This window comes from Passer domesticus, chromosome 7 (genome assembly GCF_036417665.1).
Source record: "Passer domesticus isolate bPasDom1 chromosome 7, bPasDom1.hap1, whole genome shotgun sequence".
In the NCBI taxonomy this organism is placed as follows: domain Eukaryota; kingdom Metazoa; phylum Chordata; class Aves; order Passeriformes; family Passeridae; genus Passer; species Passer domesticus.
The window spans coordinates 15751847-15779425 of record NC_087480.1 but is presented as its reverse complement, the minus strand read 5'-3'; the positions used below and the strand labels follow the sequence as shown (position 1 = coordinate 15779425).

The 27579-nt window shown below is 58.1% G+C and overlaps 1 protein-coding gene across 11 annotated transcripts in view; it reads left to right on the top strand.

The window, feature by feature from the left end:
• FRMPD3 (FERM and PDZ domain containing 3) overlaps positions 1-27579 on the top strand; it is a 60889-nt gene that overhangs the window by 9840 nt on the left and 23470 nt on the right. For 3 of the 11 annotated variants that reach the window (XM_064427113.1, XM_064427110.1, XM_064427114.1), the window contains exons 2-11: positions 19794-19956; positions 20184-20286; positions 20630-20675; positions 21739-21843; positions 22824-22931; positions 23578-23709; positions 24552-24671; positions 24799-24935; positions 25682-25805; positions 26382-26471. In XM_064427113.1, the coding sequence (XP_064283183.1) occupies positions 19806-19956; positions 20184-20286; positions 20630-20675; positions 21739-21843; positions 22824-22931; positions 23578-23709; positions 24552-24671; positions 24799-24935; positions 25682-25805; positions 26382-26471 (1116 nt within the window). In that variant the 5' untranslated portion in view covers positions 19794-19805. Of the gene's footprint in view, positions 1-15887; positions 17654-17771; positions 17990-19793; positions 19957-20183; positions 20287-20317; positions 20515-20629; positions 20676-21738; positions 21845-22810; positions 22932-23577; positions 23710-24551; positions 24672-24798; positions 24936-25681; positions 25806-26381; positions 26472-27579 lie in introns of those variants that run through there. The other 8 variants (XM_064427118.1, XM_064427115.1, XM_064427117.1 and 5 more) reach the window with 6 other exon arrangements.

Sequence of the window (27579 nt, the reverse complement as noted above, 5' to 3'; positions counted from 1 at the left end):
CCAGCTGGACACTTGTCCCCGGCATGGTGCAGCAGTGGAGGCCAGGCCTGTTCCATGTGAAGTGGGTAGAAACTGAGCTTAGTCCTGTGGGTGAGCTGGCACCTCCAGCCCCTTGCCCTCAGCAGAGCAGAGGATGCTTGATTTTGGGAAGGAGTAAGAGAGTCAGAGCTAACTGAGAGAAGTCAGGAGCTGTGCTGGCAGCAGGTGGATTACTGGTGTCACGGGGGAGCTGCGAGGTGCCTGTGCTGTTTGCTGTGGCTCTGCAAGCAGGAGACATCTGCCTTTTCTTACCTTGTCTGTGAATTTAACTTTCTGTCCCTTCTGAGGTGATGTGAGCTCAGGATGGCAAGGGAGATGCAGAGGAATTGGGTTTTTGCTGATCAAAACCAAATCCAGCAGACACATGGTTGTGAGCAATTACCGACCTTGCAGGAGTGCAGAGGCCACAAGGAGCTTTCTGTGGATGAGAAACCTGCCTGGGCAGCCAGGCAGGGGCTTGGGGATGCTGGGGGTGAGATCCATCTCTCCCTGTGCATGGGAATAAACTGCTGGGTGTGTCAGTGGGACACTCAAATCCAGAGATGGATTTCAAGAGGCAATGGCTGTCATGGTCCAAATGGACAAAGTCCTGGTCCTCAGGCAGGCATTTCACCCTGGAAATGGAACATGGGTGACTTGGCAGCTCGGCTGTGTTCTGGTGTGAGCTGAGCTCCTGCCTGCTGCCAGAGCCCCCAGGGCAGCAGCCAGGGGAGCCACCTAACTCCTGGGTAAGGGACACCCAGGTTGTCTGTGGTACTCCCAACGTGTGCCAGGGCTGTGCAGGGCTGTTTGCAAACAGGCTGAGCTGGAAGGTGCCCAAAGAGGGGCTGTGACAGGAGGAGGGAGGACAGGGTCGTCCTGCAGGGCTGGGGCTGCCTGCAGCACAGGATCCCAAGTGCAGGGACAGCCAGGCCATCAGGGCTGTCTGTCTGCTCAGTCCAGCGTCCCCTCTGCTGCTCCAGCAGGGAAACTTTGCAAAATATGGGTCCCCACCCACCCTGGAGCAGTGGATGAGGTGCTGGGTGCCACCTGCCGCTGGTGGGTGAGCAGGGAGACACTGGCACTGGGGACTGCTGCTGGCACAGGCTGTTGAGGGGATGCTGGGCCCAGCACAGCGGTGCCTGTGCTGTCATAAATCTGCCTGGCATCAGTGCAGAGAGCATTCCCACTGCCTTATGGCTCCTGTGCTCCACCAGGATGGGAAACAGCGTCTCATGGCTGGCTCTGCTGGCATCTACTGCGTCATGAGCTGTCCTTCCTCGTGTGTGACATCAGTGAGACACGGAGAGTGGCTGCTGCTGGGGGCAGGGGTGCTGTGCTGGCAGCTCAGACCCGTGGCAGGGTCTGGTGGCTCCAGCAGCACGGTGAGAAGCAGCTGTTCCCACACAGGGAAGCTGTTTGGTTGTGGCACAGCAGTGTGTCATATCAGCTGTCACTCTCAGTCCCACCTTGCACTGAGGACAAGGTGGTGGCCAGGGGTGAAATGGTGCCACCCCTGCTGTGCTCCCTGAGGGCCCTTGTCTCTGTGTGTCACCCCCCATCCCTGCCAGTCAGTGCTTGATCCTCCCAAAGCTGCCTTGCTTGCAGAGCTGAAATGGCTCTCGGGCTCCTCTGCCACTACCAGGGATGGCACCTCACGTGTGGCACTGCTCTCAGCAGTGGGGCAGCCATGCTCACCCCATGGCTCTGGCACCAGAACAGACCCATGGTGGCAGTGGATAAGGCTGGGAGAAAGCCAGGGCAGCAGAGCACAGCCAGGGCTGTGCAGGGTGGCCCCCTGAGCCCTGCTGCCCTCGAGCCAGTGCTGCCAGGCCAGGGAATGCCACTGTCCCCATCCCAGGGAGGATGTGTTGTGGCAGGACAGTCCCTGCCTGGTGAATTGAGACTCACAGGTTCCCCTTGAGCTCTGCTCTCACCAGCCTTGTGGCTGCTGCTGTCCCAGCCCATTCTGGGTGTTCTACAGAGAACATTTTCCCCCAGTGCTGTTCTCCGTTGCTGCCTCTCTCCACACTTCTGCTCCAGCTCTGGGAGGTCTGACCTGTCCCACCCCAGGGCAGCACGTCTGGGGCACTGGGCAGCACTGGGGTACCCTGCCCTGTTCCTGGCAGCACCTCAGCCTCTCCCCTGCACTCTGGGTCTCGTTGGCCAAGTGCCTTCTGCTTCCGTGCCTCAGTTTCCTTGCTCTTGCAAGGAGAATGTGTCTGGAAGTGTTTTGGGAGGAAAGGGAAATGCCACGCACCATCTCTGTCCCTGATGTGATGGCCACCAGGCTGTGGTCACCTCCTAAGGCCTCTTTACTCAGGGAGGTCCCTCTCCACCTCCCAGCACTATAAATAGATGTGATGCAGCTCTTGGCTAAACAAATTTTCTCCACGGCTCTTTTCTTTCCTACTCAGAATTCAGGGAACATCATTTTGGTAACCAAGGTATTTGCATAATCAGTATTTTGTGGTAATTGCTCCCTTTCAGAAGAGGTGCTTATCATCCCATCGGGTTTTGAGGAGCTTGTGCTGTCTCTGAGGCCAGGCAGAGGTGGTTTCCAGGGGGGAGTGCCTGGGCTGCTGCCCTGTGGTTTGGGGGATGCCTCCCCCGGGATGAGCAGGATCAGAGGAGCCTTTTGCCTCTGGGCTTCAGCGATCTGCTGCGAGTCCTTTCCTCCCCCCGTGCCTCAGTTTCCCCTTAGTCCCAAAGGCTCTGAGCTGGGAGGGAGGAGATGCCCCAGCGCGGTGGGACACAGGGTGTCCTCTCTGCAGGACCTGCCTTCCCAGGCCATTCCTTCTCTCCCTGACGCCACGGCACGGGAGAGCATCCTTTGGGAATGGCCCTGCAGTGCTTTTATAGCCACCAGCCCGGTGCAGCAGGGTGGCAGGGCTGTCACCCTGAGGGGTGACCCTGGCGCTGTGCCCCGTGTCGCTGTCACCGCACGCCCGGCGGGCGGGTGGCGGCAGAGCCAGCGAGCCGCCCGAGCCGCCCGGCAGCGTGACTCACTCCGAGTGGCAGCTCCCACCCGGCAGCGCCTCCAGGGAGCCCGGGCATGTGTCCCGCTGGCAGCGGCTGGCACGGGGAGCCCGGCACCCCGACCTGCCTGGGCGGGCCGAGGGCAGCCGGGGCGGGCGGCAAAGCGGGCAGCCTGCTCCGGGACACAAAGCAGCACAGCCTGGTGTTGCCAGGCCTGGCAAAGGCTGGGAACGCTGTGAGGAGGGTGCTGGCGGCGGGGATGTGCAGCCAGCGAGGGAAATGCCCGGCGGTGAGGGCTCGGCCCAGAGGAGGGCGGGCAGGCCGCGCCCTGCAGGCCGCCCTCAGGGCTGCTGCCTGCCGCCTCTTGTGCTCCTCAGCGCTGCTGCCCTGCTCTGCCGAGCCCAGGGGTGCTGTGCACAGCTCCTGCCCTGCCTGCGGGCCGGCACACACCGGGATTCGGGAGCCAGCCCGGCCGTGGTGCAGGTTAAAGCATCCCCATGCTCCATGGAGGGAGCACAGCGTGTCCTGTTCTGTGGGTGCTGCCTGACCTGACTGCTAAGCAGGGCTGGGGCTCCTTGCAGCGCTCATCTCGGTGCTCACCGAGCCATCCCCGCTGCCTTCTCTGCGCCTGTGCCCGCTCCCTGCACTGCCATCACCCCAGGGTGGCTCTGCTGTCCAAAGCCAGCTCCTCTCTGCCTGCCCCATCCTCCGTGCCCTGCCTCTGTGCTGCCATCAGCCCGAGAGCACAGGCTGTTCCTGCCCCAGTACTGACTGTTCCCCCAGCTGTGTTGTCTCTATTTATCTATATAAAATTTCATGTCATTCATTGTCCTAAAAGGCTGGCAGGTAATTCTGTAATTACCAGCCCTCCTACGGTGTTGGCCTCTCCTCTCTGCCTGCCAGTTGGATATCCTCTTCAAGTTTAATCCCCTGGGAATTTACATTGTGTTTGCAATCCCCAAGGAAACAGTGCTGCTAGATCCAGGGCCCAGTGCTGGCCTCTGGGAAGCCCTTAATTCCCTTCCCCATTAGCAGAATGCCCAATTAACAACCCCTGTGACTCCTCTGCTGGTCCTTCTCCTGACAGAAGTTGTCTGGGGCTGGCTGTGTGGGCTTGGATGTGATGGAGTCCATGCCCTCTTCCCAGACAATCCAGCCTGGGATGCTGGGATGTGCCAGCACTGTTTGTCCCACACCCTGCAGACCCCTTTGATTCCTTCCAGGGGCAGGGAAGGCTTCAAACTGTTTTGCACCCACCACTTTGCCTCAGAGGCCCCCAAACCCCATGGAGGTTTCCAATTGCAGCCCCCCGGGCTGTCTCATGAGCAGGGTGGGTGGTGGGAAGGGGGGAGGCTGCACTGGAGCATCTCCCAGGCTTGGGGTCTCAGTGGCAGAGAGCATTTGCAAGGGTCCTTTCTTCTGGTGAGGCAGAGGATGCTGTGAAGCACTTTAGTGCTTGGTTGGTTTTTGTGCTTTGCTTTTTGTTCCCTTTAATGGGAATTGTATTCTGTGCATGGAGCAGCTGGTGATGCTTCTGGCTGCTGCTGCATCACTTGGAGCAACGCTCTGAGACTCCTCTTTCCACTGCCTGTACAGAGAACTGGAGCTGAGGAGCCCTGGGTCTGTTCCTGCTGTGACCCTACTGATGAGAGAGGCATTTCTGAGAAGGCAGGAGACACCTGGTCCTGCCTGGGGTGGGGACACAGGGAAGAGACCTTGGGAGCTGTGGGGGTTCACACAGGGTTTGTATAATCACAGCCAGCAATGCACAGTGTGTGCCCCACTGATGGGTAACAGCAGTAAAGGCTGGGTTTTGATTGTTATTTCTTCCTTGAAAGGGTGCTTTCCTCAGTCAGAATCCTCAAGATGCAGAGGGGAACCAGGCCTGAGCCAGGGGAGGGAAGAGAGCATTCCCCAGGGTGTGGGGACCTTTCCAGAACTGTGGGTTCCTCCAGGAAGGAAGAAAGGCTGTGGGAGAGAAGCTGGATGCTCCAGTCTCAGCTGCCATCCCTTGGCTCTGTAAGAGGGAGATGCTGGGGTTTGCTTGGTTTCAGCTCTTCAGAGGGGATCCCTTAAGAAGGGAACATCTTCCCTTGCTGCCTGTTCAGGCAGGGTAGGATCCCAGTCAGGCTCTCTCTGCTGATGTGGTACTGATGGCTTGCCTGTGTGTACCTGCCCCTGGCAGCACTGCTGCAAATGAGGTGCCAGCAGGGTGCTGGCTCTGTGGGTTTTGCAGCACTGGAGCAGGGGATGTGGTCAGGAGGAATGGTGCTGGCACCCAGCCAGTGGCACGTGGGAGCTTTGAGCTGACAGTGGCTCATCACTTCTCATCCACCTGGCACCCCTCCAGCACAGGGACCCCGTGGGAATGGCTGGAGCACCAGGTGTGCTGAGCACAGCTCCTGCAGGCCCCTCTGCTGATGAGGGGCATTTGTTACCGAGCTCCAGCACAGGCTGCTCCCCAGGAATCACCTGCTTGTCATCAGGAGCAAAGGCCACGTGCCACAGCTGTGGTCTCTCAGTCCCTGTGTGATTTGGCTGCTCCTGCCTGTCCATGAAGGAGCAGAGGAGTCTGATCTCCCCAGGCACAGCTCTGAGGGGAGTGGGAAGCACATCTCCATCCCCAGCACCGTCTCTGTCTCACAGTGATTTGCTTCAGTGTCTCCTGGTGAAGGCAGAGCAGGGGTGCTGTAGGCAGATCTGGTTCTTTGCTCTCCAGCAGCTCGAGGGCACAGGACAGGGCTGGTAGCACATGGCAGGGGAGGGGATGCAGGGCTGTGTCCCACAGGACTCAGCCAGCCCCACCAGCACTGGCATGAGAAGATGTTTTGCCCCATGCCAAGCTCTCCATGCCACCACCAGGCATTATTTGGAAACTGCCCCAGACCCTGAGCTTCGTATTGCCTGTGACCTCCAACATATCCTGACCCCTCTGTCTGCAGCAGCAGGACTGGTGGGGCTGTGAAAAGGTGACCAGAGACCTGTGAGCATCTCACCTCTGTCCTGCACACTTGTGGTACCAAAATGCTGCTGGGTAATCCATCCCCAGTGCGTGCCCAGGCTGGCACAGAGCCATGGCTCCAGGGATCTGCTCCTCCTTCCTCCACCACTGGCACTGGCATCGGGGTTTGCAGATGCTCTTGGCCAGAGGGCTTTGTCTCTCCTCCCTTTTAATTGCCACAAGGATAATTGGTTTTGTTGAGCAGGGGGAGTCCATGAGCTCTCGTTCTTCCGCAGCACCCATGCAGCTCCCTGCCAGCAAACTGGGTGCTGAGAGGTGCCAGAGCATCCCAGGGTGGGAGCTGAAATCCCCCAGTCCCTGCCCCAGCCCCAGCTGTCCCAGATGGATGTCCATGTGGCCCCAGGATGGAGCTCACAGGTCCTGTCCACCCATGACCACGAGCTGCTGGCAGCCAGGAGGAGTGAAGGACCAACTGGCTCATCTGCTGAGAGCATTTGATTGATGTTGTTATCGTTTTGATTACCTTTTTTATAGGCTAACAGAAGGATTTTAATCTGAACAGTGAAGCAGGAAATGGGAGAAGCTGTGCCTGGATCTTGACGAGGAGGCAGTGAAGGCTGGTGGCTCCTTGTCCACACCCCTGGGAGGTGATTTTGGAGCTGTGGGCCAAACTGAGAGTGTCAGGTGGAGGCATTCCTGATCTTACAGGAACTGCAGCTGCCTCTTGTGTTATTTACAACGCAGCTGGAGCCCAGCCAGCTTAACCCTGACCTCAGAGCTGCCCAGAGCCCGGCGCAGCCTCGAAGCATCGATCCGAGCCAGCAGAGGAAGGGGCAGCGAGCTCTGAGGCCATGCTCAGCTCTCTGCTGCTTCTTGTGACTCAGGACAAAGTCATCTATGTCATGCCACCAGTGGCTGGGAGCTGTCATTCTCCAGAAGTGCCGAGGTGACAGCTGTGGGGACCACGGGCGGTGCTGTCCTGGCTCTCTGGATGTGCATTGCTGTGTGAGCAGGCAGGCTGGGTGAGAGAGCTGCTGCTGCTCTGCTAACTGGGCCACCTCTCCTCTGAGGCTCCTCTGAAGCTCTACCAGAACCTGCCCCAAAACGGATTTGCTTCAGTGTGTCCTGGTGAAGGCAGAGCACTGTGCTGTAGGCAGATCTGGTTGCTTCACTCTCAGCAGCTCGAGGGCACAGGCCAGGGCTGATAGCACAGGGCAAGGCAGGGGATGCAGGGCTGTGTCCCACAGGACTCAGCCAGCCCCACCAGCACTGGCACGAGGAGGTGTTTTGCCCCATGCCAGGCTCTCCATGCCACCACCAGCTAGTCCCTGGAGGGCTGTTGCAGTGTGGGTGTGGGGTGGGCTGGGCTGCAGCATGGTACCTTCGTCTCCATCCTTCCCTCGTATCACTGAAGGGGTGTTGGGGACAGCCAAAGGTGATGCAGAGACTTCATCCTCAGAAGGCATGAAAAGGGCTTTATTATTAGAAATCCACAGTTCTTATAGAAACAATGGTGGGCCTAAGACCTGACTGGCCTTTAGGAATCTTCTCTCACCTATTGGGCAAGAAGGGACAACTCCTTCTTGTAAACATCTTTGACAAACAGAGATTGCCTGCCAGGTGCAGAAATTGAGATCATCATTGTTTTAATTCTTCCTCTGAGCTTTCTCAGAGTTTCTCATAGCTTCCCAGGAAAATCCTGAGAGAGCTGTGTCTCTGTGTTCAGAGGATATGTGATTACCACATCCCTGTGCCATCCCAGTGCTCCAGTGGCAGCCAGGTGGTTGTTTCAGCCTGATCCCATCAGCCTGCAAAGCCCGTGGCAGCAGGCCATGAGTGTCCTGCTGCAGGAGAAGATATGCAAGGAGCCAGGTGACAAAAGCAGTGGCCAGCAGCCCTTGGCCAGGGCACTGCCCAGAGGGGTGATGGGTGGAGGCAGCGCTCCCACACACCAGGCTCTGAGTGCTGTGCCATGGCAGGGGTGCCACAGCCCGTGGCAGTGTTGCTGCAGGGTGTTGTGCAGGAATGTGTTGCAGCTAATGCAGTGTGACAGTTTGACACGTCCTCCCGGGACAGCCAGAGCTGCCATGTCACCTCCAGAGCTGTCACTCCGGCTGCCACAGCACAGCTTTGGCTGTGCACAGGCGGTGAGGGGAGCGCTCTGCCCGTGTGTGAGGAGGGAGAAGGGCTCTGGGCTCATTCACATGTCCTCAGATGATCAGGAATATGTCACTTGGCACTGGGATGTATCCTTCAGAGAGATGGAGCCAGCTGGGGCAGAGAGGAGGGGGGGTCTGACATCCCCCTAATCCAAGGAGGTGATGCCGAGCACCTCCCTTAGAAGATTCTGGCATGAGCAGAGCATTGCCTACCAGCCCCAGCGAGGGGTTTCACACCCACCCAGGCAAGCTGGGCCTGCCTCAGTGCCTTGGCTGGGGAGCCAGGGGCATGGCACAGTAGCCACTGAGCCCTGGGGGATGCTCACATGGAGCACAGAGAAGGCTCTTGAGGCAGCTCCTGCCCAGCCCCACAGTTAAACCTGGAGCTGGATGTGGCATTTCACAAGTAAAACACAGGAGCACAAGGACACAATGCTGCCTTTCCCAGCCCACTGAACGTCACCCAGGATGTGAACAGTGTCCTGTATGGACCACTGTCCCCTGGCAGGAATTCTAGGGCACAAGGTGCCCCCATGGAGCAGCCCTGGGGGATGCTTGTGATGCTGTACCTCCCATTTCTCTGCTCTGCCTGCTGCTTTTGATGCTCTTCAAGAGCACTGGGGCTCACAATGCTGAAACCCTTTCTCTCTGAGAGAGAAACAAACGTGGCACACGCCCAGGGGAGCAGAATTACCGTGTGTCTGGGGAGGCAGGGACTGGAACCAGACAGGCTCTGACAGCTGCTTCCAGGAGGGCTGGAGAGACCAAGCAGCGTGCCAGCCACGCACAGCTTGTCCTGCACAGCATCATCCCCCGTTTTGCCTGGCTGCTTTAGCCATGATCAGCCTGTCCAGGTACCAGGAGCCGCCTGGTTTTACCTGTCCTGGCTGTGAAATGCATTTGGGGCCAGTGCTGGGGTGGCAGCCATGGGCTCCTTCCCTGTGGGATGAGCAGTGGGGCCGTGCCAGTGCTGGCAGTGGGACTGGGAAGCAGCATGTGCTTCCAGGCTGAGTCATGCTGAGGATTGTTCCTTGTGCCTTGTTACTGGTCCACTTGCAATATTCACTTGGCAGAATCAGCCCATCCTCCCTCTCTCCCCAGCTGTGTGGCTGTCTGTCCGTCCCTCCCACCTCCTTCACAAAGCAGCAGAGTAGCACTTGTAGGGGGAAAAGAAAATGAAAATCTCTACCTGGAAGCTCTGCAGGGCTGTAAAGTCAGGACAGCAGACACTGGTGCTTGCTATGCAAGGCACGGAGCCGGTGTGCTGGGCAGCAGGTACTCACCCAGCTTCAGCTGCAGGGCTGGGATCCATGGGAGGGGAAAATGGTGCCAGCAGGGCCAGAAAGGAGTGGCAGAGATCGAGACACACAGCTCCTGAGAGGACCTTGCTGTCCTCTCTGCCAGCCAGGCAGTGGGAGCTGCAGAGAGGGACAGGGCACCTGCACTGCTCTGTCCCCCTCACTGAGCTGTCTCTGCTCAGCTGCTCTGTGTCTAGGTTATTTTAGCTTTGATTCAGCTCTGAAATTGCCTTGGCTGAAACTCTGTCTCTATTGTTTTCGGTCTGCAGAAGCATCATTGAACGTGTCAAAAAGATAAATTGGAGAAAAAGAGAGGAAGGGAAAAAAAAGAGAGGAGTGCAGTGCAGTTGGTGAGGAGAGCCGTGCTGGTTGTGGTTTCCCAGAGCAGCTGGCTGCTCCCAGCCCACCCTCCCTTTCCAGAGGCAGCTCCTTGCAGCCCTGTCCCCTTCTCTGCAGGACTGAGACACCCCTCCAGACATCCTCCTTTACCTTCTGCCAGAGGGCTTTTCCCCCTCGGCAAAGCTCATTTAGGCTCGTTTAGGCTGAGCATCTGTCCTGCCTGAGCCTTGTCTGGGGGCATGGTGAGCAGTGTCTGAGACCTGCTCTCTGTCTCTGCCCTGCCTGGTGGATCAGCCAGAGCACCATAGCAGGGCTTAGAGATTAACAGAAAAGTAGGATGGGCAGCAAGAGGGGTCCTGGGTGTTGGCAGGGGTTTGGAGCAGACCTGTGTGTGCCCTCAGGAGTTTCACTTGCTCCTGGCCTTGTGCACACCTTGTCCAGCACCAAAACACCTGGTGCAGGGTCCACGGAGTTGGGGGAGGTCTGTGCAGGGTCAGTTTGGGCTCCAGCCCGGGAGTTCAGGGGGCCACTGTCCCAAAGCTTTGAAGAGAGCTCAGGCTTCTGCATCCTTGGAAGGATCAAGCCTGAGAGATGAGGTTTGGGGTCTTTTGGGGGTACCATTTGATTCTGGAGGACATGGTGCTGCCCACGAGCCAGCACTGGGGCTGTGGCATTGAACAGCATGGAGTGGGTTGCTGTGTAACACCTTCATAATTGCTAATTACCTCTGGGAGGAGGAGGAGGAGGCACCTGGGAAAGGAGCTGGCAGTGAGTTATGGGAGGTTGCAGAAGTGGTTGTTACTGCTGCTGAGGACACTGGAGCAAATGAATAACCTGTTAAATAAAATGTCAGCCAGGAGTGGATGGGAACTGGCATTGCTTTTTCCGCTTGCACTTTGCAAAATGAATCTCCCTGTGCGTGGTTGATTTGCTTATTCAAAATAGGCTGTGGTGGAGGGGCTCTCCTGCTGAACCCGCTGGCACCAAGGGCTAAATTGTGTAAATTCCGTCATCCAAATGCTCCTCTGAATGGCTGCAGTAATCTCAGGACATAATCCATTGCCAGAGGAGAGAGGTTTTCAGAGCCTAATTCCCTTTGTTTCTGGAAACAATGAGAATGTGAGAAATGAAGCTGAGAAATTGCCGTTGAGCTCCAAGCTGCAGTCCAGTGCTGGGAAAGGTGAAACCATTCCTGCCCCAGTTGCCTTTCACACCTGAAATGGGGAAGATCGATCTGTGTGAAAACTCCAGGAGGCAAATACTGAGTGGGTTCCATTAGATAAGGCTGGTTTCAAATGGAAACTGATTTGCATGGGCTGATTAAGCTCATTACTACAGCAGGAACTCAGAAAATCATCAGATCCCTGTGCAGCAGGAGCGCTGGGCTGTGCTGCGGTGGCGCTCGGTGTGCAGCACTGCTGTGCCTTCAGCAGCATCTCCTGGGACTGCACAGTGGTCCCTCTGCTACCAGCACCAGCCTGAGCTGGCCAGCTTGTGACACCAATATTTATAAATTATTTGGGCTTGTTTAGAAACCTCTTGGGGTGTTTCTGTCATTACAGGTGCTTTCAAAGCGCCCTGGTGAGGGCAGGGCTGCAGCCCCACAGAGCAGGGCTGTGGGCAAAGCAAAGCTGTGGGTGAGTGTGACCCTGGGAGCTCTGGCAGAGTTGGGGGGCTGTGTGCCAGTGGGGGGCCTGCATGGAGCTGTCCCTTGGCCTTTCCCCTGGGGACAGTGTGGTCATGCAGCCCACAGGGAGCCAGGTGCTTGTGTCCTGTGGGGACCAAGTGTGCGTGGTCCCACAGGGACCTTGGACATGCCAGGAGCAGCTCTGTGTCCCCGTGTCTCTTTCAAACTGAGAGCAGATTAGATATTAGGAAATATAATTCTTCCCTATGAAGGTGGGGAGGAATTTTGTTTCTCTGAGCAGCACGGGCTGCTCAGAGAAGCTGTGACTGCCCCATCCATGGAGGTGTTCAAGGCCAGGCTGGATGGAGCTCTGAGCAGCCTGGTCTGGTGGAAGGTGCTGCTGCCCATGCCAGAGGGTTGCAACTGGATGAGCTTTGAGATCCCTTCCAACCCAGGCCATTTTGTGGTTCTGTTCCTGCAGCATTTCCCCAGGTGAGCACCTTGTGATGCCCTGAGAGTGAGGAGACACAGGGCTGTACACAAACAGGTGCTGCTGCTTCTTCGGTGCAGCATTTGTACACCCACATGTTGAAAACAGAGTCCACGTGGGCAGGTGTACATATATATATATATATATATATATATATATATATATATATATATATATCTACACACACACACACCTGGCAGCTGCACTGCACTCATGAGCACACACAGACTGCAGTTTGCAGAGTCCCCTCCTCGCCCCGCACCCCCAGGGCCACCCTGGCACAGGCAGCAGAGCTGGGAGCTGATTATGAAGAGATTATAAAGAAGTATAAACTAAGCCTCTCTGCTAGAAAGGCCAGGAGCCCCAGGCTGGAAGCATCACACACAAAGGCTCCTCTGCTCTGGTGCTTTTTCTCTTTTTAATGTTTTTGCCTTTATCGTGCATCAGCTCAAGAGTTTTACTAAGCCCCGGAGCACGGAGAGGGATCCTGGAAAGGCAGGGGTGGAGGGGGCTCTGTGGGGCTGTGTTTGTCACCTCCTTATGCAGGCTCCTGTGTGGCTCTTGCCAAGGCTGGTGACAGTACTGGGGATTGTTGGGACAGTCCCTGCTGCCCTGCAGGCGAGCTTGTGAGCCAGTTGTGTCACAGCTCAGGGGACCATCTCACCAATGCTGTAGCACCAGAAATGCTCCAGTGTTTGCCCCTCTGTGTCGAGGCCAGCTCTCACACTGGGTGGGCTGGCAGGGCAGGGCTGTGGGTTGCTGGAGCTGCTGGGTGAGCTTTGAGTCCAGCTCAGGCTCCCTCTGCAGCCAGGGGCTGTCACGCAGCCGTCTGGGCTGGGATGGTGTTATCTGTCCTGCTGTCCTGCTCCTCTGGCACTCCTTCCCCCAGGTCCTTCCTGCTCTGCACTGTGCTAGGTAGAGATAGGAGTCCAAGTCATCCACTGAGGAAATTGCTCGCTGTAAATCCACAGTGAAAGTCCTGGCATTCCTGAAGGCCCAGAGGAAAGTGCTTGATTGGATTTTCAAGCCTCTGTGCCAGCTGTGGGAGAGGAGGGCTGACAGCCTCCCTGAATCTTCCTCCCCGGTGCCTGGGAGGGGATGCAGGCTGTGCCTGCTCGCTAATGGAATGTAAAGGATGTGTAAATCTCCCACCTTATTTAACTCCCCCCTGAACTTTATATGCAGTGATAAATTTCTCCTCCTGCAAATCCGCTGGAGCAAGGTGGGCCTCGGGTGCTTGGTGCCCACGCAGGTGTGGGGGGAGCCTTCTCCTGTGCCATGCAGCCAGACCCTGTCCCTGAGGGGCACGAGGCTCTGGGGACACGCTGGGAGCACTTGGGGGCTCCTGCAGGAGAGGCTCCATTGGGGTTCAAGCTGCCTGTGCCAGCAGGAGAGGGGCAGGAGCACCTGGGGCTGGTGTAATCCCCCTCCTCCCCACGGGGCCAGGGCTGTTTGCCTCCAGTCCCACCAGAAAGCAAAATGAATAAAGCACAGAGGTCTCCTGAGCTACAACTGCAGCAGTGATGGGCAGAGAGTGGCCAGGCTGTGGTGGGGAACTGGTATCACTCCAAGCCCCCATCATGCAGCTGAGCATCACACAAAGAATGGAGAAAAATGCTGCAAATTTTATTCTATTGCTCCTTATCTCTGATTAATCCTCTTATGTGTTCATCTCATTTTATCCCAGTGTTGACTGTCTGTTTATTGTATTTCTGTAGTCCTCACAAAGACAAAAATCCCTCTGAGTCTTGCCTGGCTGGGCAAGGGGGGCTCCTGCTGCTGGCACCAGTGGAGCACCACAGAGGGGAGGACCAAGGTAACATGCCCATGACCTCCACAGCAGATGGTGGCAGAGGAGGGGCTGGAAACCAGTTTCTCCCAGGCCCTAGATTAGTGCCCAGTTGCTTGGGCATCCCTAAATGTAAAGAAAGGTACCCTAAAAAGCAGTTGTGCCATGGTGTGGCTTTGCAGCCCATGCTCAGGGCATGTTCTCAATGGACTAGAGAGAAGACAGACTTTCCTCTTCACACCCCTCTCACTGCAGGCAGATTTATTAGAGCCCTGCAAGGGAAGCCCTGCCTGTCTCCAGTCCAGGCTCTCCAGCTCTGCTCAATTTTGCCAGCAGCCCCATGGTCTCTACCTGCTGCTGGCTGAGTCAGGAGCAGGAGCCTTCTGGGCCTGACCCTATTGCTAAAGAATTTTGCTTTGATCCTCTTCTCCAGCTGGGGAGAACAAAAATCCCTTAAACAGCCAAAAATCATAGGGAAGATTGGAGAAGAAATTTTTTTACCTGAGTGGGAGCCCCTGGTTGGAACAATTTGGTGGAGGAGGATGGTGACTGTAATAGCATTAAACGATTTGGAGGAGAGTGGTGTTTGTTATGTGGTGGAAATTTGCACAGATGAGGGAGCCCACTGTCTTTGGGGGGCATTTAGACAGGTTCCACAGCACCCCAGCCTGTCCCAAACTTGTGCAGGCATGGCCGGGCTGTGTGAGTGAACAGTCTGGAGGTTGTCATCATCTCACACTCAGCATCCTTCACTCCTGCAGGTGCTGGGTGCTTGCCCTGGGACCCGAGGGCATCCAGTGGCACACTCAGCTGCAGTCCCATCTCTGCCACACCCACGTGCACCTCGGGCAGCCCATGCAGGTGCACTGTGCCAGCCAGGTGGGCTCAGGTCCTCTCTGCTGCTGCACATTGACCAGACAACTCTCAGTGTAAATTCTCCCAGGATCTGGCAAGCTACAGCAAGGAAAATGTGGAGGCCTCTGGCTTTAGTAGCTGGAAATTGCTTTTCAAACCCAGTAGAATTTCCAGCCTCCCCAGCATGCTGTGGCAGGGAGCTCCTGGGATTAATTGGTTTCTGTGTGGCAAAGTGCTGCCTTTTCCATGTGTCAGACCTCCTTCCACGGTGCCTTCCAGTTCTCATCAGTGCCAGCTCCCTGCCCAGTGTCAGGCTGCTTTCTGGGACCACCATGGTCCCTCTGCTCCTTTCTAGCCTGGAATCCCAAGTCTCAGGTGGGGAAGGCAATGTCTGTGTGTGTTTGCCCGTGGAAAGTGTGATACAGGCTGAGCTGCAGAGTCTCACTGCTGCATCTGGCTGTGTCTCCCAGGGCTTGTTTCAGGACAGCCTCTCCCTCTGCAGAAGCTGGTTTTTCTGAGTGCGGCTGGAGGTTGTGGTGACACACAGGGTCTTTGCTAACCATGCTTATACTTTTTTTTTTTTTAATTGGCATCGTTACTTTGAGAATTTTAGAATTTTTGAGCCCCTCTTTCCCCCAGCACCTTGTTGAGCCGGCTCCACTCCTTGCCAGGGGGCAATAAGTCCATCTCTGCCACCCCCAGGTTGTGTAGGATTTCCAGCTAGCCCGCAGCTCACCTGGCCCCTCAGGCTGTGTTTATCTCTAGGTGAGATGCCAGGACCATTTAAAAAGCTGCAGGCTGAGCAGCAGAAGGCTGCAGCTGCTGCCCGGAGCCAGGCTGCGGCTGCTGCTTCGTTATTTACAGCTGCCTTTGGCTGCTCATCAGCTTCTCCAGCAGCTCTGCTGGACACAGCTCACTGTCTGCTTGTCCCTGCTCTGAAGCCAGAGGTATCTGTGCCCTCAGACGGGTGCCATCTGGCACCCCACCTTTGTACCAGCAGCGTACCCGGCTCTCCTGCCAGCTCAGGACAGCCAGCTCCCTCTGAGGAGCTCTGCTGATTTTAAACTGACAGCAAATCCAAGCTGGAGCACAGGGGTAGAGCCCTTGGCCATGGCAGAGCTGTGTGCAGGCTGCATTCTCCTTGCTGGTCCATGAAGGTCCCGTGAAGGCCAGGGTTCTTCTGCTGCCCTCAGTGTTGGTCTGGCACCCCTCAGTCCAGCTCTCCTCGCTTCAGCCAGCTGGTGAACCCTGCCAGAGCAGGGGCAGCGTTAGCAGCCTGTCTGTGTCTGTGTGGCTGAACAGCTCCTCAGGAAGGACAGCATCTGTTTGCCCATGCTGGGGGTGTCTGCCACCTAAATGTGGGCCAAGTGGCATCAGCCAAGGTGCCCGGCTGCCTGCTGGGTGCAGATGCAGGGCTGAAGGAGCAGACACACATCCTGGTGGATGCCGTGCCAGTCAGCTCTGCCTGCTCTGCTTTTGTCCCCGCTGTTGGTCCCCACGTGCCCTGGCAGCCCCACGGCCCCACCTGAGATGCAGACCGGGGTGTGGGGCTGGAGCTGCTGTATGTTCCCCATAAAAACCCTTCCTGGCCCGTTCCCCGGCGTCTCCTGCCGCTGCCACACGTGCTCAGGATGCCACATGCCTCACAAGGCGCTCACCAACTGCAGCCTGGCAGATGGAGGAGCCGGGCACGGGCTTGCAGCAGGAGAGGCAGGACTCTCTTTGTTCTTGGGTTGTTCACGGCAGCAGAGAAAGGAGGAGGAGAGCTGGCACCCACCCCTGCAAACTGCCCCTCTGACCATCGCCACTCCCCACCCTGGAGCTGAGCTGTGAGCCCTTCCTGGGCTGCACGAAGTGTTTTCACCTGGTGCACGTGTTTAAAGGCAGCTGGAAATGGTGTGAGTGTCCTGGGTAGATGGAGACCATCGTGCCTCCCGGGCAGGTGGTGCTGGTTTGTTCTGGTGGCAGATGGCCAGTCAGCATTAAGAGCAAAGGCAGAAAATCAGTCCTCAGAGGGAGCAGAGATTTATTGCGGTAGGAAATTAAAAACGGATGCGTCAGCTTTTGGAGTAACTCCTGTTCTGCCTTTATCTGTTGGGGGGGATGAGGGCTGTGTTCAGCCCTGTTCCGTGGCAGGGAGGTCTGAAGGGGCTCAGGAAGCTGAAGGACATCCCTTGGTGGTGGGTGTACCATGATGGGCAGTGACTGCACCCAGCTGATGTCTCTCTTACCTTGGGTGGCAGAGTGTGACCAGATCAGTGCCAGCTCTGAGCACAGCAGATGAGTGTCCCAGCCTCAGCAGTGGGATATCTTCATGCCATGTCAGTTGAGACACTGTGAAGAGCCAGGTGCTCCCATGGGGGTACATCCGTGCTGGGCTCCTGCTGCTGCTGGGCACAGAGAGGTTTCTCCTGATAAGTCCTTTCACTTTGTGCTGAGCTGTTTCCCAGGGACTGTGCCTCGGTGGCATTGTGCCATGGTGGTCACCGAGGACACCAGGGGAGGCAGAGCAGCCTCTTGGGCTAAGGGTGGGCAGCAGGCAGGTAAGGACACGGGCAGGGTGGGGACAGGGACACAAACAGCCATTGGCTCCCTGCAGTGGGATGGGCTCAGTGCTGGCCCGTGCCACCAAGGTGGTGGCAGCGTGGCCCCAGGGTGAGGCTGGGTTTGGGTGCTGCTGATGGCACCAGAGCTGCTGAGCTCCAGGATTGTTTCATGTCCTCCGCTCCCTGCTGCGAGAGCGAGCCCGTGAGCTTTGCAGCCCAGCACAGCTCTCTGCCCAGAAATTAAAAGAAGAAACACAAAAAAATCAAGGCTCCAGGGAAGTGATAACTCCTGGGGTGCAGCCAATTACCAGTGTTAGGGAGAGCTACCTTAGCCATGCTGGTTTCTCTGACCTCACTGTGGTCCAGGGTGAGCACACGTTAATCCCCGAGCCCGGCATGGGAGAGCTGCCGCAGGAAGGACAGAGCCACAGCCTGGACAAGGCATGTTGTACCTGCTGCTGAGCATATTACTGCTTCTCCAGGAGTGGATAAGTCCTGCTTAGGAGGACGCTCGTCCTCTTTTATTTAATTTCCTGGTAATGCTTCTGCAGCGTCCAAGTCTTATCAGGAGAGGAGCAGCTTAAGAGGCCGGTAAAGGAGTTTTTATTGTCAGTATCCATCTCTTTATTCCCCTTTCCCTTTGACGCTGGATGGCAGGCTGGTTGTGGCTGAAGTGAGGTGTGCTTTCTTTTCCTTTTGTCTGCTAAAGCTGCAAAGATTTCCCGGCTATCCAATTCTGATGGTAATTTCGGCTGCGGGAGACGCTGCTGTCCCTGGTGCTGGCGGTCACCGGCTGTGCCCCAGCCGCGGGCTCGTGGGGACGAGTGAGGGGGACACCGACGCCCCGATTGCGCACAGAAGGACACATCTGGGGACACAGCTGGGCAGTGCTGCTCTGGGACTCGCCACCCGCTTGGCTGTGACTTGGTGAGCAAAGCCTCTGTTCGCCGAGCCGTGGCACTGAGCTCAGCACATCTCCGAGGCACCCAGCGCTCCCAGCCCTGCTGCCCATCCTCATCTTCATCTGCTGGAGCGGCTGTGGGCAGCACGGGTGCCATGAAAGGACTGTCCCCTGGCATGCCAGCAGCTCGGTGACTGCTGTGTCGTGGCAGCCAGCTCTGGCATTCTCCCTGGCCGTGCCAGGCGTGTGGAGACGCAGTGCTGCATTCAGCCTTTTCAGCCGCACACAATGGCCTTGGATAACGCTTGTTTGAGAAGATTGCTTGAATCGCGTGATTCTTTTTGTTGTGGTTGTTGCTGTTGTTCTTTTGAATGCTCATGGGAGCAGCAGAGCAGCTAATGAGGCGGCGCGGAGGCATTGGCTGGGGAGATGTCTCGGGCACTCCCGCAGCTGCACTCCTGGCGCTGGGGCTGGCTCCGCTCCTCTGGGAGCGCTGGTGGGTGCGGCACCTCCCGTGCCCAGGCTGCCCAAACCCTGCTGCTCCCCACCAGTTCCCCTCCCCAGGCCTCGCTGTTTTCTTCTCCAGCCACGTGCCGCTGCAGGCGGGAGGGGAAAGCCACCAGCACCCATCCAGCTGGGCTCTGGGAATGGTCACCCGGCTGTGGTGGCATCCCATCGTCACAGAGCACAGCTCACCCATGGCCAGCGCTGCATCCCTCACCTGTGCCCAGAGCTCTCCTGGCTCCCATGGCAGACATGGCATCCTCCCTCGGAGGGTTTTGGGTGGTTACCTGGGGGTCAGGCTCGGCACAGGGCTGTCTTTGCTCACCGTGACGTCCTCAAGCCCCAAGCTGTGTGTGCTGGTGTGGAGCTGCCAGGAGCTCCTGTCCCCTCCTTGTCCCTCTTGGCTGTGCTGCAGGTGCCAAACACAGCTCTGGGAGCAGGTGGGGTGTCAGAAATGCAGACAGATAGCATTAGATGGATGATGCATCAAATCCTAAACTGATAAGAGATGGAACAATTGGTGTGTTGTCAAAAGGCCGGGAAGGATCTCTTTTAAATAGACTAAATAGTCTGGACAGGAACAAGCAATGAGCAGCACAGAAACAACAGCACGTTCACCACTTTGTTTTTCTGGCTGGGCTGAGCGTGTTGCCATCTGTGCTGTGCTCCGTGGTGCCCCGTGGTGCTGGGATTGCTCCCCCATGGCAGGCTCACAGCCTGGAGCCATGGCTGGCAGTGCTCTGCGATGCTTTGGCATTAGGGCAGCTTTGGCATGACCTTGCCCTGGGCTGGATCTTCCCATCTTCTGGTTGTCTCCACTGCAAGGAGTCTCTGGGCTGGTGGTGGAGATTTGGGTGTAGTAGCACAGCTGAGCCTGCCTTAATCCCAGTTTTTAGACTGGCTAAACTTGTTTTCACTTATCTCTGATGCTGTTGAGCTGTGTTACACAGCATGAATAAGCCAGCCCTGGGGTTTGCTGCTAAAGCTTTGCAGAATGGCAGAGAGAGCTCTCAGTGCTGCTGTCTCCCCTGACCCTCAGGGAATGGCCAGGACCACACCAGAGGCCATTTACCCCTCAGGCATCTCCCGTCTGAGGAGTGCAGAGCTGGGCAGTGAGGTGCTGGGAGGGGACAGTGTGACTCACCCGTGTGTGACATCTCCATCAGCGTCCCCTGCCCAGCCGCTGGGGCTGTGGCAGGGACAGGCAGTGGGCAGCCCGGCTCTGTGCGGGAGCGCGGGGCTGTGGCCGTGCCAGGAAGGGGCTGGGGTGCCCTGCGGCCCCGGGGCTCGGCGCTGGGCGCTCACAGCCCGTCCCTGTGCTTGCAGCGCAGCCATGTGATGCCGGAGGAGCGCGGTGGCGATGATATGGAATGTGGGCAGCTGCCTGCGGCCACGCTCCGACAGGTGACGGTCCAGCGCCACCCCCTCTACGGATTCGGCTTTGTGGCTGGCAGCGAGAGGCCCGTGGTGGTGCGGTCGGTGGCGGCAGGTAGGGTGCGGGGTGCTCCCGGACACACAGTGTGTGCAGGGAAACGCAGCAGCACTTCCCCCCGTGGGACCCCTCCCTGGGCTCCCGTCCCCTCTGCTGGGTCTGCAGGGCAGCCTCCACAGCCACACACGTGGGCAAATGCTTTGGGGGTGCTTGGGACCCTCCTGCTCCCCTCCACCCCGCAGCTCCGGGATGCCTGGGTTGGCCCTGACCCTCTCTCCTGGCAGGCGGCCCCTCTGAGGATAAACTCCTGCCAGGAGACCAGATCTTGGCCATCAACGATGAGGATGTGAGTGAAGCCCCCAGAGAGAGATTCATCGAGCTTGTCAGGTGAGGACAACGCCTCTGGGGAGGGGCTCTGCCAGGCTGCTGTGCCCGGACCAAAGCCTCGCAGTGTCAGCGCACACCCACGTCACCAGTGGTCACTGCTGGGGTGGGGAGTTCTCAGCCTGAGCAGGGGGAGAGCCTTGCAGCAAGTGCCATAGCCGTTCCCAGCTGGCCAAGAAGTGGGGAAGAATCCACAGCAACGTTGTCAAGCACCCCAAGGAGCCCACAAAGGTCCTGGCCACCCCTGGGCTGGGAAGGGTGGGATGTGCTCTCAGCAGCCAGTTGCACGTGTTGAGGTCCATCACCATAAGGTCCCATCCACCTTCATTTCTCCTTTGTGTCACAGGAAGGCCAAGGACTTCATCATCCTCACGGTCCTGCATACCCACCAGGTGAGACTGGCAGGGCCAGCTCCAGGGGAGCCAGACTGGGTGAAAAGCCCTTTTGGAGGCCGAGGTGGGGTCCCTGGAGACCCTGGGAGACCACTCAGGCAGCTCAACTGATCTGCTGCTGCCATGTCCCACCACCCGAGGCTCTTCCAAGCTGTGGGGTCTGAGGGCTGCCACAGCCCCTTGGGGTCAGTGGGCGTGCAGCCACCTCCCTGTCCTTGTCACCAGGAGGAAGGGAGGGGAAATATCCCCAAACCCGATTTGCTGAGGACATCCCGTGTGTGTGATGGAGTAACCCATGGAGCCAGAGGTGGCAGGGAGGGGTCGCTGCTGGCCCGGGAGTCCCTGGGAGGGCTGGGGGTGCTGCAGGCACAGCGGCCATGGTGCACTGGGACACTGAGCTGTCACACCAGAGGCACCGTCTGTGCTTCAGCAAGTCTTTGATGCTGGGAACAGAGAGAGGGGTGAGAGCTCCCCTGTGCTCCCCTCCTCTCTCTGTCAGGAGCAGGGCTGTGTGCCACACTCCAAAAAAGCTTTTTCCTCCCAGCCCGGGGTGGCTGCCAGCCAGGACAGGCAGCTCAGCTGGTGCTGGCACCATCAGACACACACAGCTCTGTGGCACAACTGTCCCTGTGCTGGATGTGGGCAGGCACTGCCACCTGAATGTCCTGCAGGGATGCCCGGGGTGCTGCCATCTCCCTGGGGCTGCAAACCCACATCCAGGGGGTTCATCCCATCACTGGTGCCAGTGCCTCCAGGCAAGACCTGGCTGACATCTGCTGGAGCTCAGCCTGCACAAGGGGTGCCAGGCACTGGGGTGCAGCCTCCCTGCCCCCCTGATGTTGCTGGTGTGATTTCAGGGGCTGCTGCTCATCATCCTGGCCCTGCCTGCAGCGCTGTGTAACCACAGCCAGGGGGATTTGCTTTCCACCCTCCCCATTTCATGGTTTGCTGCCCGCTCCCCATCATCACGCTGGCTCCAGAGGGGTTTCCTGTGTGTGCCTGCCTTTCCCCACACCATGGCTCCGAGGGCAGGCAGGTGATTTACCCAGTGCTCTCTTTCCAGTCTCCCAAATCTGCTTTCATCAGCGCAGCCAAGAAGGCGAAGCTAAGGTCCAACCCGGCCAAGGTCCGGTTTTCTGAGCAGGTGACCGTCGGCGAGACAGACCCAGTAAGTGCTGCCCTGCCTTCCCCTGTGCTTCACCCCCTGAGTGTCCCCAGGGCTGTGGGGTGGTTGGGGGCTCCTCTTCCCTGATTTGGGCTCTGCAGGTGAGAGCAGCTGTCTGGCCTGGGAGCCCCACAGGACTGCTGCCCTTGGGCACAGTCAGTCTGTTGGGTCACTGCTGGGGGGACTTTCTGTGGTTGTCCCCTGTCCCTCTGAAGGAGCCCCAAAAACTGGCTCAGAAACCTGGTCTCAACTGAGTCCCCCTGAGCAGCCAGGGGAGGCATCCAGGCAATGCCAGCGCCTGCTGTAAGGAAGATTTGTGGCTTCCAGCCTGATCCCAAAAGCTTTGCAGTGCCTCTCTGTGGGGCAGGGTGACCAGGGCACTGCTGAATGGCTGTGGAAGCTGAAGAGTTCCAGCCCAGTGCTTTTATCTCTTAATTGCAGGAAGGTTTTATTAACAACAAAACAAAACTAAAAAAATAATCCTGTAAAGCGCTTCTAGCACGTTCTATTTTTAAGCAAAATCAATTAGGTAATTATCTGATTGAAAATCTTCTCACCAAATAAAATCAGCATTCTCCCAACTTCCTGCAGAGGGGATGGGCAGGGCTGAGGGGGGATAGGCTTGGGGTGAGGGTCAGGAAGGGGGATCAGCTCTGAGCTCCTGTCTGGGCCAGCAGCTGGGCAGCGGGACAGGCTGCAGGCATGGGATGTGCTGGACAGAGCCAGGTGCTCTGCTCCTGCTGCAGCTGCTGGGAGCTGAGGAGGTGAATCTGTCGGCTCTGAATTGCCTCAGCCCCACGCTTCTTGATGGCTCAACAGTGCGCTGCCTTTTCAGGGGAAATGTGCTCTTAGCACAAAGCCCAGAGCAGCAGAGGATGCCACGAGCGCTCCATCACTGACACTTTCTCTCTCTCCCCACCCTCCCTCCATCTCTCCGTGCCCCCCACCCTCCTGCCTCCCCCTTTGCTGGCCCCACATGCCAGGACATGTTGAAGAAAGAAGCTCTCCTCCTCATTCCCAACGTGCTGAAGGTTTTCCTGGAGAACGGGCAGATCAAATCCTTCACGTTCGATGGCGGAACCACTGTGAAGGTGAGCCCCTCCTCTCCCCCACGGCTCAGTGACTCTCCTCTCCTCTCCTCTCCTCTCCTCTCCTCTCCTCTCCTCTCCTCTCCTCTCCTCTCCTCTCCTCTCCTCTCCTCTCCTCTCCTCTCCTCTCCTCTCCTCTCCTCTCCTCTCCTCTCCTCTCCTCTCCTCTCCTCTCCTCTCCTCTCCTCTCCTCTCCTCTCCTCTCCTCTCCTCTCCTCTCCTCTCCTCTCCTCTCCTCTCCTCCCACCTGCCCGATCCATTTTCCTCTCCTGCTTCCCGAGCATGATCAGCAGCGCTGGGCTGGCTGCAAGCTGCTCTGGCATGATGGATGGCCCGTCTGCCTCCCCAGGCAGCACGCTTTGCAGCTGGCAGGGAAGGGGCTTTGCTGGCTCTGCCTCTCCTGACTTCTCTGCTGGCTGTGAGCCTGCCCTCCAGCCAGGCTGGATCTCCTGCCAGTGCCCCTGCCAGGGGCCAGCTCCCTCAGCACCACCCGGGGCTCTGGCTGCTGGTCACCTCCCGCTGCACTGGCACCATCCTGTGCACCCTCTCAGCCTCATCCTGGCACTGCCCCGGCTGCCAGGGACCAGTGGGCTCCCAGTGAGGTCCCTGTGCCAGTGCCTGGCACCCCAGCCTGTCGGTGTGTTTGCAGGACGTGATGGTGACGCTGCAGGACCGCCTGTCGCTGAGGCACATCGAGCACTTTGCCCTGGTGCTGGAGTATTCCAGCCCGGAGCACAGCCACCGCTTCCTGCTGCTCCAGGACAAGCAGCCGCTGGCCCACGTAAGCTGCTGGCTGTGGGAGGGGGTGGGATGGTGAGGGGCTGGGCACAGAGAGCCTCCCTTCCCCCAGTGGGCTTGGCTGGTGTAGGCACCCAGTTTGGGGTGGCTGGGATGGGCTGGCCCAGCCCCATCCCCAGTGCACAGCTGTGAGCAGCACTGACAGCAACGAGCCAGGGAGTGCCCAGGGGTGCTGAGCACCCACCAAAGGGAGCAGAGGGCACACAGGGGCAGGGCAGCAGCATCAGGGGTGTGAAAGGCTGGGCTAAACAACAAGAAAGGGGAGATGCTTACAGCTTACTACCTTCTGAAGTGATCTGATGTTACTCTGTATGGGTTGAAGCCTTCTGAAATTATGTATCGTGTATCATGGCCATCTCAACTGTGACGTGTGCTGCAACAGGCTGGGATTGTGCTGAGGGGTGTCACAGCCTCTCCTTGCCTCTGGCATGGTCCTGCAGGCTCAGGGGTGAAAAGTGTAGCCAAAGAGGGAGACAGTCAGGATTTATCCACCCCACACTGACAGCACCATGGAGCTGGTCTGTGCTCCAGCCTGGGCAGCTGCAGACTGCACTCATGAGCATCCTTGGCTGGGAGAGCCAATAAGCTGGTGCTGCACAGAACCAGGGATAAAATGGGGATGTGGAGCAAACATTAGCCTGAGTGGCATAAACCCTACAGCACCAGGCAAAGCTGTCCCACCAAGGAAGGCTGGGATGTTGTCAGGATGAAAGGTGGTGCATGGAGGAGAGAAATGAAATACAATGCCCGAAGAGAGGAGAGGGCATCTCGTGCTCTGCAGCCAGTGGTTCCTGGGCTCACTGCTCCCCTCTGCTCCTGCCACAGGTTGTGCAAAGGACACACTACCACGGCATGAGATGCCTCTTCCGTGTCAGCTTCTTCCCCAAGGACCCCGTGGAGCTGCTGCGCCGGGACCCTGCGGCTTTCGAGTACCTGTACATCCAGGTAGGGCCTGGGGGCTGCTGGGGCTCGTGGCCCACACGTCTGCCAAGGCTGGGCGCTGTGGTGGCACCCCTCAGGTGGCAGTGGCTGTCCCTGGGGCTGTCTGAGGATACCTCTTCTCCTCCCGCAGAGCCGCAACGATGTGATCAGAGAGCGCTTCGGCACAGACCCCAAACCGGAGATGCTGCTGGGGCTGGCTGCCCTCCACATCTACATCACTGTCTCTGCCACCCGCCCCAGCCAGAAGGTCTCCCTCAAGAATGTGGAGTGAGTCCTCCTCCCTGCCCCCAGGCTCCCACACACCCTCCTGTGCTGTCCCTTCCCTGTGTCCCTGTGTCCCAGCGATGTTTTGGGGTGCAGAGCATGAGATGCTCTGAGCTGGGCGGTGGCTCGGGGGCTTGGCAGCAGTGACAGCCAGCCCTGGTCCCACCACGGGCTGTGTAAGACCCCTTCACACTGACGTGTAGCAGCCAGGGCTGGGCACAGTTGCTGTCAGCCCAGGATCATTCCCATGGGAACCCAGGCTGGTTTCTGCCTGCATCCAAGGCAAGGAGAAGGCTCGGTGGCTGTGTAATCTCAGCCTGTCACCAGGGACTGGCTCAGCCCTCCTGTGGCTCCTGGGGGACCTAAACCCATTCCCAGCCCATCTGTGCAGGCTGGCTTTGCCCAGTCGGCACAGGGAGGAAGGAGGGAGGGGTCACCCCAAAAGAGGTTTGGGAATTTGCCCTGCATCCCTGCTTTTACATGAAGGTGAGTGGAGCCGGGGTCTGCAGCAGAGCGTGGCACTGCTGTTCCCCAGCCTGAAGCTGGTAGCTGTGTCACCAGCTGGGGGTCCCATCCCCTTGGGGACCCGAGCTGGGGGTTGCTGCTGCTCCAGCTGTGGTGCCAAGGAAGCGCTGGTGTGGCTCCGGCTCCCTCTGACGGCAGGAGGATGCTCTGGGACAGTTTTGTGTCCCTCTGCTCGCTGGCAGTGCCTCCGACCTGGCAGCTCATGCAGGTTTCCCTCCCCGCAGGAAGGAGTGGGGCCTGGAGCCCTTCCTGCCCCCCTCGCTGCTGCAGCTCATCAAAGAGAAGAGCCTCCGGAAATCCCTCTCGCAGCAGCTCAAAGCCCACCAGCACCAGCCTGGCGGCACCAAGGTGAGCCCAGCCAGAGTCCCTGTGCAGGGCTGGTGCAGTGGCAGCCTGCCCTCCACCCCAGCCTGCTGTCCCCAGCTCCTCGGGGACTCATTAAATCCCCCGGGATGGGAGGTAAATCCCAGACAGCCAGGTAGGCTCTCTGTCCTGAATCTGCTCTCAGGAGCTGATGTGGATTGCAGGGAGTGCAGTGAGGATCAGGGCTGAGATCAGCTGAGGCTTGGCTGAAGTGGCACACATCAGCTCGTTGTTATCTCTGCTTCTGGGCTTGGAGAGCCCTGGCAGCTGAGCCATCACCTTGGTCCCTGCAGCCTTCACAGCTCCCCAGGGTGGGAGGAAGGGTTGTGCACCTCAGGAGGGTTATACATCAAGCACTGTGGCTCTGAGTTACCTCCCAACAGCTGCCCAGGATGGCAGGGGAGTGGAGACCCCCCTCACCCACCACTCAGACTCTCTGCCATGCCCAGAGCTGCCTGGCAACTCGCTGTGCCCCCCTAGCTGAGAGCCCCCAGGTCTGCCCCAGCCCCCTGCCTCTCTTTTCCTGTGCTCACAGTGATCACCTGTGTGGTGTTTTGTCAGGTCTCCACAGCCCAGGCAAAGCTGCAGTACCTGAGGATCCTGAACGAGCTGCCGACCTTCGCTGGGGTTCTCTTCAACACCGTGGGGCTGGTATGGTGCTCCAGGCTGGGCTGGGAGGTGCCTGCCCTGACTGTGCTGGGGGGAGCCAGGGGACACAGAAACCACTCTTGCTCTGCCCTGCTGAGCTCCAAGCCCACCCAGAAAGCCTTGGAGGCTCTGCTGTCAGCAGGTTGGGTTTTCAGGTCTGCAGGGTCAGGAGCTGCTCTGTTCCTGCCAGCCTGTGGGGCAGAGAGGTGACCTGCTCAGTGAAGCTGGAGTTTCAGGCATGTGTTTGTAGCTAGATTGTGCCCTGGCACATCCTGCCATCCATCCTGGAGGAGGGCAGCTCCTGGCAAAGGCCACTGTGGTCCCTGCTTGCCAGAGCTGGGCTTGCTGTCCTGTCACAGGTGCTGCAGCCTGGTCCCTGCCACAGTGATCCTTCATCTCCACTGCTCACCCAAACCACCTCAGCAGGAGGAAAGCCACCAGCCCAAACAGACCTGGCTCACTCCTCATCCCTCTCACTCCACCTCCCACCCAGAGGTGCCCATGCAGGTGTCACCTCTCTGCCATCCTTCCCTTTACCCCCACCCATGCTCTCATCACTTCCCTGGCTTCCCGTGCTTTGCCTGCTGGGTTCCATCTCTGGCAGCCTTTGGTCTGCTCTGCCCCTCCCCTCACAGCTCAAAGGGCTGTCTGCAGGAAATCAGTGCAGGCACAACCTCGTGGTGTCTGCTTGGTGCCACAGCAGAGCAGTCAGAGCCTGGCCCTGACACTGCCTGAGTAGACAACTTTTTTTTTAATCTCTGACACCAAAGCCAGCCTGTGAGTTGAGCTGTGTTGAAGTGGTAAAAAGCATTCCCTTATTATCTTCTGCAAGGGTCTGCCCAGCTCCTCTTCCCCCCCACACCTGGCTTGAAGCATCCTTTTAGACCAGAGCAAGAAACATCCTGATTTCCAGTCAAGGCTTTGGTCTTTCTTCTTTTCTAAAATCCATTCACTCCCTCCCTTGCTTCCTTCTCTCGGCGGCAATGTCAGATCAGACAGATTTGTAACACACTTGCTTTAGTGTAGTGACACCAGTGAGCCTGAATATTTCATGTGGACAGTCAGTACAGGCCTTTACTTTTAAACAGCCTTGGTGTCCTGCACACCTCTC